Below are 13,105 nucleotides of genomic sequence, written 5' to 3'. Positions count from 1 at the left end.
AGTAATTGTAGTATTGTACAGAAAGTCAAGCCTTAAATAGTGATTGATGTTAATGCCTGTTTTTTTTCAGGTAAAGGGTCTGAGCTGGGGGCGTTCGTTCAGCCCCTCCCCCTTTTTCAGCAAAATTTTTACAGAAATGTAAAAATTACCATCTTAATTGTGATTTTGTGTATATTGTATGGTCAACCCCCCCCACACAGTCAAATATATTGCTGTACACAAGTGTGACCCAAAAACGCGTTTAAAGGGATGTTTTTTTAGTTTTGGATGCAGGCCGTGCATGCACTTGTTACTGGTATCAATAGCGCCAATTTAAAAAAAACAGGTGGTTTTGAAAGATTAGTCAATGGTCAATCGCCGGGTCAAACGTATAGGGTATTTTTTTCAAAGCTTTTTTTTAATGACTACATGTAGCCAAACGTGTTTAGGGTATGTTTTTTCCCCAAAGCTTTTTCCTGCTCATTTCTGAAAAGTGTTTGGGTTCTTCCCAATTGTTAGTAACGACCCTGGGAAACGGGAAAACTTGTTTAGGGGTCATATTCCCATATTCTGACGACAACTTGTTAAGGGGCCAAAATGTGTTTATAAATTAAAGAAGCCCGCGAAAAACTTATTTTAATAGAGGTTATTTTGCACACAGAGAAAAACTTGTTTAGGGGGTGTTTGGTAATAATTTGGTCATGCATGTGTACAGCAATAAATTTAAATTGACTGTCCCCCGGGACCCCATGTGCACCATGAGAATTATCTCAAAGGCTCCAAACTTGGACCCCCATCACTCTCACTGTCTCACTGTATGAAAATAGAATACGTATCCTACAGCCCCCTAGCCAGACTTTTCAATTGGGGTGTTTGCTTCCTTCTTGGCTGAAACAATAGTTGTTGGCTGAATTTCGTCTTGAAAAATTGTTTCTTCCTCTGTTTTTCTTGCTTTGGAAAGTTTAGGGGGTTCATTGAACTCCCTATGGGCTTGTATAGTTTAGGATATGTAGTACATATACTCCCCCTATCCTCATTACATTACTCTCACTCCTTCCACGTGCTAATAAAAGATGATATTGTTCAATCTGCTCTCGAAAGTTTTTAGGGCAGTTACATACATGTACATGTATTATGTGTTTAATATCCTGGTCAAAGTCAACATGTAGGTACATGTAGGTAGACCATACAGACCTATTTTTATAGAGTTCATGTAAAGACAAAAGTACTATGTTGTGTAAAAAATGTATATCAAATTCTAATGATCAATTTCCTCGGTTCCAGCTATCAGACAGGTGGTTTCAACTAATATTTTAGGATCGTCATTTTAATGACGTGTGTTGTCATGACAGTAATATTTATTGAATTACTGAAATAGACATTATGAAGGTTAACAAGTGAAACAGGCGGTTTTTATGTGTGATACACTGAATATCGTAGTTTGGATGTAGTGTTAATTTGTTATTCAAAGTCAAGTTTCAAGTGCACATACCAGTCCTAATTGATATTGGAAAGTATCAATTAGAGAGATTTAACTTTCTGTAGTATCTCTTTCTGTCAGTTTTCTGTATCTATGTCTCAGTCTCTGTCCCTTTCTCCATATTTTTTACTCTTCCCCTCCCCCCCCCCCCCCCCGCTCTATGCCCTGTTTTATTTTTGTAGCCCTTAATAGCCCCAGGACTCCCAGCAACACATTTATGTGGTAAATAAATGAATAAATAGAGTAAAATTCACAGAGCAAAATGCTGAAAATTTCATCAAAATCAGAAAACAAATAACAAAGTAATTAAATTTTAAAGTTAATCAATATTTTGTGAAAACAGTTATACATGTATGCACATCATCATGATTAGGTGGGCTGATAGTGTCACATCCCCACTTTCCTTTTTCTTTGTTATTGCATGAAATTGTAAATGTTTCATTTCTCATACATGTATGTGTAAATGATGTGTCTCCATTATGATGAAATAAGTTGTGACAGTAATAGTGCACTTTATCAGTTTTCAGTCCAATCGTTTTAGTTCTTGGTAGAAAAATGTTGAATAAACCTAATTTCATATAATAATATACAAAAGAACAAGTGGGGATATAACATCAGCCCACCTAGTGAATATTCGTAAAGAATTGCCTAGAACTGTTTCACCAGAATAATGCAAAGTTTAAAAATTAGATACATGTAACTGCATTATTTGTTATCTCATTTTGATCAAATTTTCAGCAATTTGCTTTGTGAATTATTCATTGAGATATAAATATTTCCAGCCTGGACCATCACTTTAATTCACAAGTTGTGCATACTTTATATCACAAGGTAGTCTTGAAATATTCACTAGGTTGAAGGTGGGCAATTCCATAAAATAATCAACCTTTTTGTTCATCTAACCCCCATTTTTCTCAAGTTTGAATTCACTTCATATTACCTAACCAATTCACGGTAATTTGAGAGCATTACAGACTGTCAAAAGAACCAGAATTCAGAGACAGAAATGTTCATGAAGGTTCCACATATAGGGGGTCAGATGTTCTTTATGGAATCGCCCAGGTATCTTTTAAAGAGATGAACACTATTTTATCATGAACTTTCAAAACATTCATTGTGGAATTATAAAAAGTTATACATTAAAATGGGTGTGCAGCAAACTTCAGGAAGTTATATGTAAAATTTCTTCCAAGAAAGAGAAGAGTTCTACAAATTTCATTGATATGCTGATCAGCAGGTAATTACTTAGCATTTCCAAGGGAATTTCCCCCTTTTTTGTCTCTGCCCACAAGTCCAAAGACTGCAAAATATTTCAAAGCTGTCAAAAGAGTTGAGTACAACTTGTCAAATCACCTTCAAAGAAATTCGACAAACTACATGTCTTAAATAAACTATGAAAACGTCATTACACTTGTCTGTCAGTTTGTGACATTCCGGGTCTGTTATAAAAGAAAACAATTCCCTTTTGTGTCAAGTTCATTGAATTGATGGCACTTGCGTTGTTTTCACAGAGTTCTGCAATCCACATTTTCTCTATAGATCTCCCAAATTGTACATGACATCTTCTGTGTGCTTTGCTCGATCAGGACAATGTCTGCAAGGATGCATGAAAATGTGAACTTACTAATGAAAAAAAAAGGTTTGTCTTTGGAGGGAATTGTTTGTTCTACATGGAGCTCATATTTAGCCATGATCTCTATTTCATTGTTATTTTATTATCAAGCAAATTTTTCAATGTTTGATATCTGTATATTCAACCAGTAATTATGAGACAGTTTGATTTATTAGCTTTGTCTGTCTATGTTACATGTACATTAGGTTTAATGAGAAGAATAAGCAAGCATAATGTTAAAATACTTTAGATAATTTTCCCTGAACATGTAATATGCATGTTCACACATGTACATGTATTCAAATAATGCTTAGAAATTACTTGAGCATAATTTTGTCTCTTTCATGAATTTCATTTAATTTTAATTGGTTGATGTTCTAAGAAGGATAGTCAGAAATTGAATAGGGGCATAATCTACATGTATGAGGATTAAATGGGAAAAACGACTAGTATAAAATAAAGAACTACCCAACCAAAGATGGGAAATCAATAACAATTTTAACAATTATAGTATTCTTAGAAAGTACATGTTTGAGTCAGATATTTTAAACATCAAAGTTATAATAATGATAATGATAATGAGACTTATATCACCCAAAATCCACTCTGTAGAGTGCTCAAGGTGCTTTTTAGGAAATTATAGAAGAAATTAAGAAGAATTGAAGAGAAATGTTTTATTTTCAAAAGTAATGTTTGAAAGTTTCAGAGGTCAAGCACTGTTTGATGTTTTCAGGGAGGCTATTCCATAACTTTAATAGAGGATGAGTAAACAAATGATCTTTCCCCACTGGTTTTGGAAACTTTGGGGGTAACAAGAGAATTGGAAAAGGAGGAACGTAAGGATCTTGAAGGGATATAACTTTTGATCAGTGAAATGAGGTACTTGGGAGAAGAGCCATGGACACAGTGGAATGTTAACAACAAAATAATGTTGAACATAATAATGTTATAGAGAATTGTGAGTAAGGGATGATGGGCAATATATAATTACTGAATCTTGGAGAAAGGAAGTATTGAAATCCATAGTAAGCTAGCTTTGAAACAACTAATTTTCTGAGAAAGCCAAAAATTGCCCAAAAATATAACCCAAGGATAAAAAGGGCTGAAAAATGTACATTACATACACATACAACCTGACAATTATTATGACCATACATGATGGATTTTCAAAGAGGACACAACCTATAAACATGTATGTATTTCAAAGAAATGTATTTTTTTTATTTATAAATATTTGTTTTACACTGGAATACAAAACCAAAAACCAAATACATTGTGTACATTTTCAGGAATTAGTTTCTCTTTTACTACATGTATAAAAATGCTAACAGGAACTAAAATGAGTATCAGGTCATTTCTTTTAATGTATTGTACAAGTACATTATTACTTATTGTAAAGAAGGGTAAATATACATTTATCTGGATACAAAAAAAAAGGAAAAAGAAACAGTACCTGCCAAAATCCAAAGAAGACATTTTTCAGTCATTAAACACAACAATTGTTCCTCTGTTATTATTTTAATTATTCATTAAATTACACTTGTATTCAAAAATTCTTTTGCATTTTTAGTATTATCAAACATACATTAGATAATCACAGCCTACATTGTACCTTGACTCATTTTCCCCCTCTATTTTAGACTGTTCATAATGTAAAATTTATTGATGATTTGGTAAATGAAATCTAAGAAACAGGTTTGAACTGTCAGGAAGAGTAAAGATGCATTATTTTCTTTTTAATAGAGCAGTTTTATAGAACTGTAAAAACTATGAAATAGAGAAAGGACAGTCTGCTGCCTCTCACTTTGTAAAAAATGACTCATTTGTTTTTGTTTTGCTGTTTATTATTCAGTTGCTTGAAGTTGCTCATTATGAATAATTAATTAGGTTATGCGTGGGCAGATGTAACGATGTACAGTATCTTCAAACACCTGCGTTCATCAGCCTTTTCGTTGACGTCATAGAGTAGTGTGTGAGATTTGAGTGTTCACGTTGATGACATCACACGAATTGCCTCTTTGGCTTCTTGGAAAGTAATGATTGCTGTATGTCGAAATTGTGACGACAAGAGAAAACAGGAAATGGCTAGGGTCCTCTGGGAAGGGGAAAAGAGGGTTTGTGATTCACTTCCTAGGGTAATTATGGTCAGGAGAAGAAGTTCATTTAAATGGTCACAGATCGGAAGATGTTCTATATCTTGAAATGATGTGATTAAAAAAAATATTGTTAATGCCAGCACATGTCATATTGTGTATGCTACATGTATTTCAAAGGTCTGTTTTTTATGTACATGTACCATATTCAAGTACCTTGCTGGAATACTGGTATAAACATAATGACTAAAAATTTGTATGATAAACTTATGTGTAATGAATTAAGTTAAATTGAATGTTAAGGTTGGGGAACAAGTATTGTGCCTGGGCTGTCTGAAAACAGTCTACGCAACGGGATCGCCTCGCAGTATGTACAGTGCACGTTAGCGCTGTGCATGTATCTGTGGGCGTTAGCGGTGCATGGAGCTGCTAGCGGAGTGAGTTGTGAAGCCGTGCTTGCAGCTCTTGCATATGGTGCTCACAGTGGACAATTTTGACAGGGCTAGGGAACAGAGATGTTTCGTAACAGGGTCTTGCGAGCGGGGCAGAGTGGCTCCTGAATGGAACTTTACATGTAAGTCGCTGAGTATCTACAAAATTAGGTCTGAAAAAGGTGGTCATCAAAGCGGATGAGACTGGGCTTACCGTTTGCTCAGTAATAGGCTAACAACGTTTCTGTGCAGCCGGCACTGGTTTTGACTGTGCTACAGTACATGTATCAATTATTATTTTTTGGTTGGCCTCTCTGTTTTATAGGTACTGACGAAATTGTAAAACAATATGCATGATTCATTTTCTTGTTTAAATTGTACTTAATTACATTCTCTGAAATACTAAATTTTGTACCATAATAAACTCATGGAAACATGATTTATATAGTATGTGTTGTGCTCTTGTCACTGAATTTTGAAATTTACATTTTCATTTCTTATTCAGTTGTTTTCAAAATTTTCCTTTTCTTGTAGAACTTCACAGCTGCCATAGAAAAGGACCCTCACATGGCCCTTGCACACTTCCAGCTTGGCATGGTCAACTATCACCTCCATCGATACAACGAGTCTAGGAACAGTTATGAGAAGTCCAAGACCTGTCTCCGTGGTAACCGTTTCATAGACTACAGGCAGCTCGGCTTTGTGCACAAACTCTACGAGTGTGAGGTATGTTATAGTTGATTTTATGAAGACATTGATTAGATAAAAATGTACATGGTATGCGTTTTTGTAATTTTGTAACCTTTTAATTATTCCTTGATTATTTTGTACGATTGTATGACTCCACATCAAATTTTATTTGGCCAAACCAGAAAGCTTTATTTTTTTTTAAATAAAATATTTAGTAACCTATATTGTTTAAAACCTACTACATATACGGATGTAATTTTGCTATCCTAAATTGTGTTTATACTTTGAACTGATCAATGTTATGTTTTGTTGAAAGATGTCTCAATAATATGATTTTTTTGATATTATTAAAAAAAACTTTGGATAGGGAACCGAGGAATTCTTTAGTAGTTCTGGCCCCCAATACATGTATGCTGTATGCCACAGTGCACAATACTACTTCTGTATAAAGGTGATCAAGGTTTTATGCAATTGAATATGGAGGCCCAAGTCGCGAGCTGATGTTGTAGACATGTAAGTGGCTGTTGCATATTAGATTTCCCTTTAATGTTGTGTTTTTAATGTCTTATTTCATGCAGGTTTTGTATAATTTAGCCCTTACCTATGCAACAATGATGAACAATTCAGAGTATGCCTTGGAGTTACTGGCTGATGCCAAGAAAGTAAGCGTTGAGGCCAGACATGGTCCGCTGATTGAAAAGGCGCAGAAACAGTTAATGGTAAGAAATTATTATTAAAAAAAGAAGAATTTATTGAATTTTGTCATTTTGTAATGTGTAAAATAGAGTATTAAAATATTTATAATGAACACATTGGCCCGTATTCTAAAGTCGGGTTTGACTTAGACCATGGTCTAACTCTGCTAAAATGATGGGAAGCCAAAAGTATCCAAATTTGTATTGTATTGTATTGTATGTTTCTTATGTTTTACTGTGCTCTTTCCTGGTTCTTTGCGTGTATTAAAAGACAATTATCTATTCATACTTCCTAGACAATTGAGAGTCAATTGAGCTGAAATATTATATCTCTACTGTTAGTGATTTATGTCACAATTGGCATTCTATTAAAGAGAAATTCCAGTAGTTGCAGTAAACGCTGATTTCATGAGAAAGTCTGTAAAACCAGGCTTAATTGTCAGTATATCATCGAGGATCTAGATCTGGTACAGTTACATAAACTGAACTTTGTGAAATCTTGAAATCTACGCTGAAAAACGTTCACACTGAAGATCACCAACACAGATAGGCACACATGGGACAGTGTATTATTATTGCTGGAATAAAGACCTGACAGAAGTGACCGAATCTGCGCTTATTTTGCTTATTTCTCAGCAATTACACAATTTCTTCCAGAATCCTTTGGCACATATTTTTTATTCATACAAACAGACACTTGGGTGGTCATTATATTAGATTCTGTAAAAAGTCATTTTGAGATCGTTACCAAAACTGGAATTTATCTTTAACTTCAACCATAACTTTAAACCAGAGTTTGAATTCTACCCGACGTCAGAATACGGGCCAATATAAATAAATCAATAGATATAAGAATTCAGTAACAGTGATGCATTGTTGGTGAATAATGCATGTAAGCCTATACAGTGTAGATTAATCATATGGACACTAAAGACCAGGGGGGTGTTTCACAAAGATTTAAGTATGACTTAGAGTCGCACTTAAATGTCTTGTTGCGCGCAGTATAAAAGGCAAGACAGCATTGGTCAGATCATGCCAAGAAGACGCGCACTACTGCGTATTGATCAATAAGATTGCGCGTTGCTTATAATGTACGCGTCGACATTTAAGTGCGACCTAAGTCATCCTTAAATCTTTGTGAAACACCCCCCTGGGGCAGTATTCTGAACATTGTCTTTTCTCCATATTTTATCTTTTCTCAGAGATATGACAAAAGTGGTATTCTGGTGGATGTCATAACTTTTGTCATAAAAATTGTTATAAATTTTGTCTCTTCTCTTTAGCATGCACCAAAAATATGTGGCTTTAAATGCGCATAATCATTTTATACTAGCAAAAGATATGACAAAAGTTATGACAGGGGGTACCAGTCATAACTTTTGTCATCTTTTAGTACCAAATATCCCGATATCCTGCCGACTAAATGTCGAGCATATAATGACATCATTTGCTAAGATTGTGGTATTCGTTTCACTCATCATCCATGCCATTTTAAAAAATTCTACTTTCATGCTACAATCAGTCAGTGGCGTACCTAGGATTTTTCACAGGGGGGGGGCAAATTCGTCCGCCCAAAATTTTGACAAGCAAAAAAAAAAGTCTTCAACCACAAATATAGGATTTCGTAGAAGAAAAAAAATTGACAAGCAAAAAAAAGGGTCTTTCAGCTCGTCAGGGGGTGGGGACAGGGATACGTCCCTTGCATGGGTTGTGACTCTGGGGGGGCGGAGACTGCCCCCCCTTAGGTACGCTAGTGGCTACAAGGCCCTACATGTTAATTCCTCCTCTTTTTCCCTTTTTTTTCTACTTCTCTAAAATCCTTCACAGCTCCCTGTCTCTCTTTGTAATTAAGCGCATCAATATGCGTAATTGCGCGATGCCAGCAACTGTATTGGGGATACGCCCTACTTGCCACAGGGCCTTCCTATTGGCTAGAAGGGCTTCCACTGGGAACTAACGTTGATTTTGATTGGTTTGCTTACGAAAAAATGGGCGGGAACTTAGAGAGATATGACAGGGGAGAGACAATGTTCAGAATACAGATTTGTGACAATTATAGCGGTGTCACATCTCGGAGAAAAATGACAAAATTTATGAGAAAAGTTATGACAGTGTTCCAGAATACCACCCCAGTATTCTAAACTTGGGTTTAATTTGAAATCGGGTCTGACATTGATGTTTGTGAACAAAAGTAAAAAAAAAAATTGAAAAAAGACATGATGAGTCTTGATATTTAAACTTGAATTAAAGTGTGAGCAAATAATTATATTCATGCATATTTCATCGCTATCCTCTCATATTGAAATTGATAATGGCCATTTGTGTTTGCTTGCCTGAGGATAATGTGCAATCTTATTCTCGGTACTTCACTTTACCTGTTCTGTGAAAAACAGCCCTCCCACTATTAAAAAGTTATTTTATTTATTTTTACAGAGCAATCAGCTGTATGAGCCTATTGTGTTGCCTAGTAACCAGTTATTCACCCCGCCCAAGAGCAAAGTTGCCAATTTGAAAGATGTGGATTACCTCGGCAAAGCAAAGGTGGTTAGCGAGCTTCCGGAATCGAGCAACAACAACAACGAAACAGTAAGTACATGTATATGCTTTTCACACTGCACTTTTTATCCTTAACCCCAGGAAATTGGTGGGGCTAAGCGGGGTCTTAGCCCCACCAATTTCCCGGGGTTAAGCTTAGCCCACTTCGTTTTCACACTACCTAAGTGGGCTAGCACGGTAAATAGTACGCTACTATCTGGCCCTGCAAAAAAGCAGGGTTAGCCGGCTTATTGTGCTAGCACCACAATTGTGGTGCTAAGAGATGCAGTGTGAAAATGAAACAGGGCTAAGGAAAGTGGGACTAAGCATTGGCCAATCACAGAAGTCAAATTGCACGTTAATCACGCTCTGTATGGTAAAATTATCAATATTCATGAGCTGAGGGATAGTCCGGGTTATGGCATTAACTACATGTACGACTGAGCAGATACTATGGGGTTAAGAAAGACAGTGTGAATCGAAAAAAAGAGATAGTATGGGGTTAAGGAAAGTCCAGGGTTAAAGATAGTATGGTGTTCTGGAAATGCAGTGTGAAAAGCATAGTAGCATTTTTACAGAGCAATCAGCTGTATGAGCCTATTGTGTTGCCTAGTAACCAGTTATTCACCCCGCCCAAGAGCAAAGTTGCCAATTTGAAAGATGTGGATTACCTCGGCAAAGCAAAGGTGGTTAGCGAGCTTCCGGAATCGAGCAACAACAACAACGAAACAGTAAGTACATGTATATGCTTTTCACACTGCACTTTTTATCCTTAACCCCAGGAAATTGGTGGGGCTAAGCGGGGTCTTAGCCCCACCAATTTCCCGGGGTTAAGCTTAGCCCACTTCGTTTTCACACTACCTAAGTGGGCTAGCACGGTAAATAGTACGCTACTATCTGGCCCTGCAAAAAAGCAGGGTTAGCCGGCTTATTGTGCTAGCACCACAATTGTGGTGCTAAGAGATGCAGTGTGAAAATGAAACAGGGCTAAGGAAAGTGGGACTAAGCATTGGCCAATCACAGAAGTCAAATTGCACGTTAATCACGCTCTGTATGGTAAAATTATCAATATTCATGAGCTGAGGGATAGTCCGGGTTAGTGCTGCAAGTCAGGAGGCATGTTCGGGTTCGGTTCGGTTCGGCAGGGTTCGGCACTTTTTTTCCGAACTTTGGTTCGGTTCGGGGTTCGGAAATAAATGCCAAATTAAATTTAACACATAAAAAATAAAGACTGCCGACCTACAAACAAGCAACCTCGTGCATGATCCGTCATGTATTAATAATAAATTTTGTTTCTAAAAAGAATAGTTAAGATAATTGTTGAACTTTCTTTTGTTTTAATTAACAAAAAATAAGTCATTTCTACTTTCATTTTTGAAATGAAAATAAAAAAAAATCAAAAGAAAAAATATTGATAACGAGAGAATCAGGACAGAAACAGAATTACAAAGATCAGAATATTTTTTTCACGATTATTTCATGTAGCTATGATCATGATCGATTACGATGTCATTGCCAACGCAGCTTCTCAAATTGGAAAGTGTTGATCGGGAATGTCGAAATAGTAGACAAACAACCTCCACTCAACTGTTATTATACCGGAAAAATTCACATTCCAAAGAATACGAGTGTTTTAGAAAGTCCCTATTTTCTGAAAAGTGGTAAAATCTGGTCAATGAATTACTTTAAAAAGATAAATATCAGTCCATTCTTGGTCCAGAAAGATCGACGCTACGTGACTTCAAACATATTTCTAACACGAAAATGAGTGCATTGGACTGTACTGCATATTTTAGTGTTGTGAAATCACTCGGCGTTGATCGTCAGAACTAAGACGGAACTGATAATTTATCATTTCATTCTCAGTAATTGGCCAGATTAAACCACTCTTAAGAAAATATTGACAATGGAAAAACGTTTCAAGTTTGGAATACGAATTTTACCTGTATAATAGCGACCGAGAGCAGGTTGTTTGGACTTCCTGTTTCAACTTTCCTTACCAACCATTTCCGGAACATCGATCAGGGAACATGCGTTGATTTGGTTTGAATTTTTATCTTTTTTGTTTTTTTCACCCTCATTCCTTCATCTCTTATTTATTTATCTTTTATATTAATATGGAAATTTCAGAAGGTGGAATATACTTTACCATTACTTTGTCAGTCACAAGGAATTAATTTATGTCTTTTCAATTAAATGTACATCCGATTACAGCAATACGTAATTCAACTACACTTTTTAACTGAGTTAAGCTTAAAATGTCCCCACATTTTATAAGGAAAAATATATTCATGTTTAGGCCTGGGACGATTGTCATTATTACCATTCGATTATTTCCTGGAAAAATAATTGAATGATTCGATTGTTCGTCGGGAATTACGTCTTTTAAGTCACAATAGTTGTCCTACTTTATGGTGACCCCCCCCCCCATGAAGAAATCTCCATCAAAGTCACATGTTTAGCATAAATGAGGCCCTTTTCCCCCTTCTCCATGATTTTTTTATATCAAAAGAAACTTCATGAAATGAGATTAAATCTTTCAGTTTATTGTCCCAATGAAAATCTTTCCTAAATTAATACTGGTACCCTGGTATTATGCATTCATCCCTCCAAGTGCCACACCCCTGCATATAAATGAATCAGCCCCGCCGAGTCCAAAGACGTAAACAACTCATTCATGAAGTATATTCTTTGAGACTGAGCCCAGGTGGAGCATTTCACTTGAAAATTTTCATCCCTTGCCCACACCATGTCCCCGCCTCCACTTGTGGCACTGCCCACGATGCTACACATGTATTAAAAAAAAATATTTCATGTGAAATACCTTTCAAAATAACGATTTTTTTTATCATTTGAACCTACATGTACAACTGGGTCTATTTTTGGAGACTAGTCGAGAAAGTACTGGTGAAGGCGGGCGCGTGTTGGAATGTAGTTTTCATTGGTTGAGGCCTTGAGGGGGATATAAAAAAGGTTGCATTGTTCTGAAACATGAAAGAAATTCTCCGGCTCCCACCCCCTATCCTTCCCTCTCTCTTTCCCTCACACGCACACATACACACAGATGGGAGAGGGGTAAATTCATTTCTGAAGTGATGACCTTTCCTGATAAGGGAACTACACGCCTTCCGCTTCTTTGTTTCCCAAAGTTTCATTGGCTATCCGAAGGTCCAATCAGCTCAAGTGAGCTGGTTATGTGTTTACTTATTATTGTGCACGCACACAATGACTTATTTTGTGTATGAGGGCAAGGTCGGGTGGGATTAACAGTTTCGGAGCGCTATCATGTTGGTATGTAACTGTGAATGTGATACAATCATTGATAATTTTTGAAACATTACCTCGGTAACATAATTTTTAAACCTGTAAAAAACAGCTGTCATCATTGTTTTCTTGTCATTTTATTTTTATTACTTGGGTATTAGAGGTATCCCAACGTCATAATCGGGATCTGCCGAACATTCGATTAGTGTAAATTTTGCTAATCGATTGGTGATTGGCGGCATGCCAATCGAACCATTCGATCAATCGATGTTTACTCCCAGGCCTATTCATGTTTATAAAAAAATTGAAAATGATGAAAATTTAAT

General features: G+C 36.2%; 1 protein-coding gene across 3 annotated transcripts in view; it reads left to right on the top strand.

Annotated features, from left to right (window-relative positions):
- Positions 1–13,105, top strand: part of LOC121429288 (bromodomain-containing protein 4-like) — a 52,229-nt gene that overhangs the window by 14,263 nt on the left and 24,861 nt on the right. For 2 of the 3 annotated variants that reach the window (XM_041626284.1, XM_041626286.1), the window contains exons 2-4: positions 6,130–6,321; positions 6,864–7,004; positions 9,414–9,566. In XM_041626284.1, coding sequence (XP_041482218.1) covers positions 6,130–6,321; positions 6,864–7,004; positions 9,414–9,566 — 486 coding nt within the window. Of the gene's footprint in view, positions 1–6,129; positions 6,322–6,863; positions 7,005–9,413; positions 9,567–10,093; positions 10,247–13,105 lie in introns of all 3 variants that reach the window. The other variant, XM_041626285.1, reaches the window with a different exon arrangement.

This window comes from Lytechinus variegatus, chromosome 15 (assembly GCF_018143015.1).
Source record: "Lytechinus variegatus isolate NC3 chromosome 15, Lvar_3.0, whole genome shotgun sequence".
In the NCBI taxonomy this organism is placed as follows: domain Eukaryota; kingdom Metazoa; phylum Echinodermata; class Echinoidea; order Temnopleuroida; family Toxopneustidae; genus Lytechinus; species Lytechinus variegatus.
Note: the sequence above shows the minus strand (reverse complement) of the source record. Positions and strands in the feature narration are given on the sequence as shown.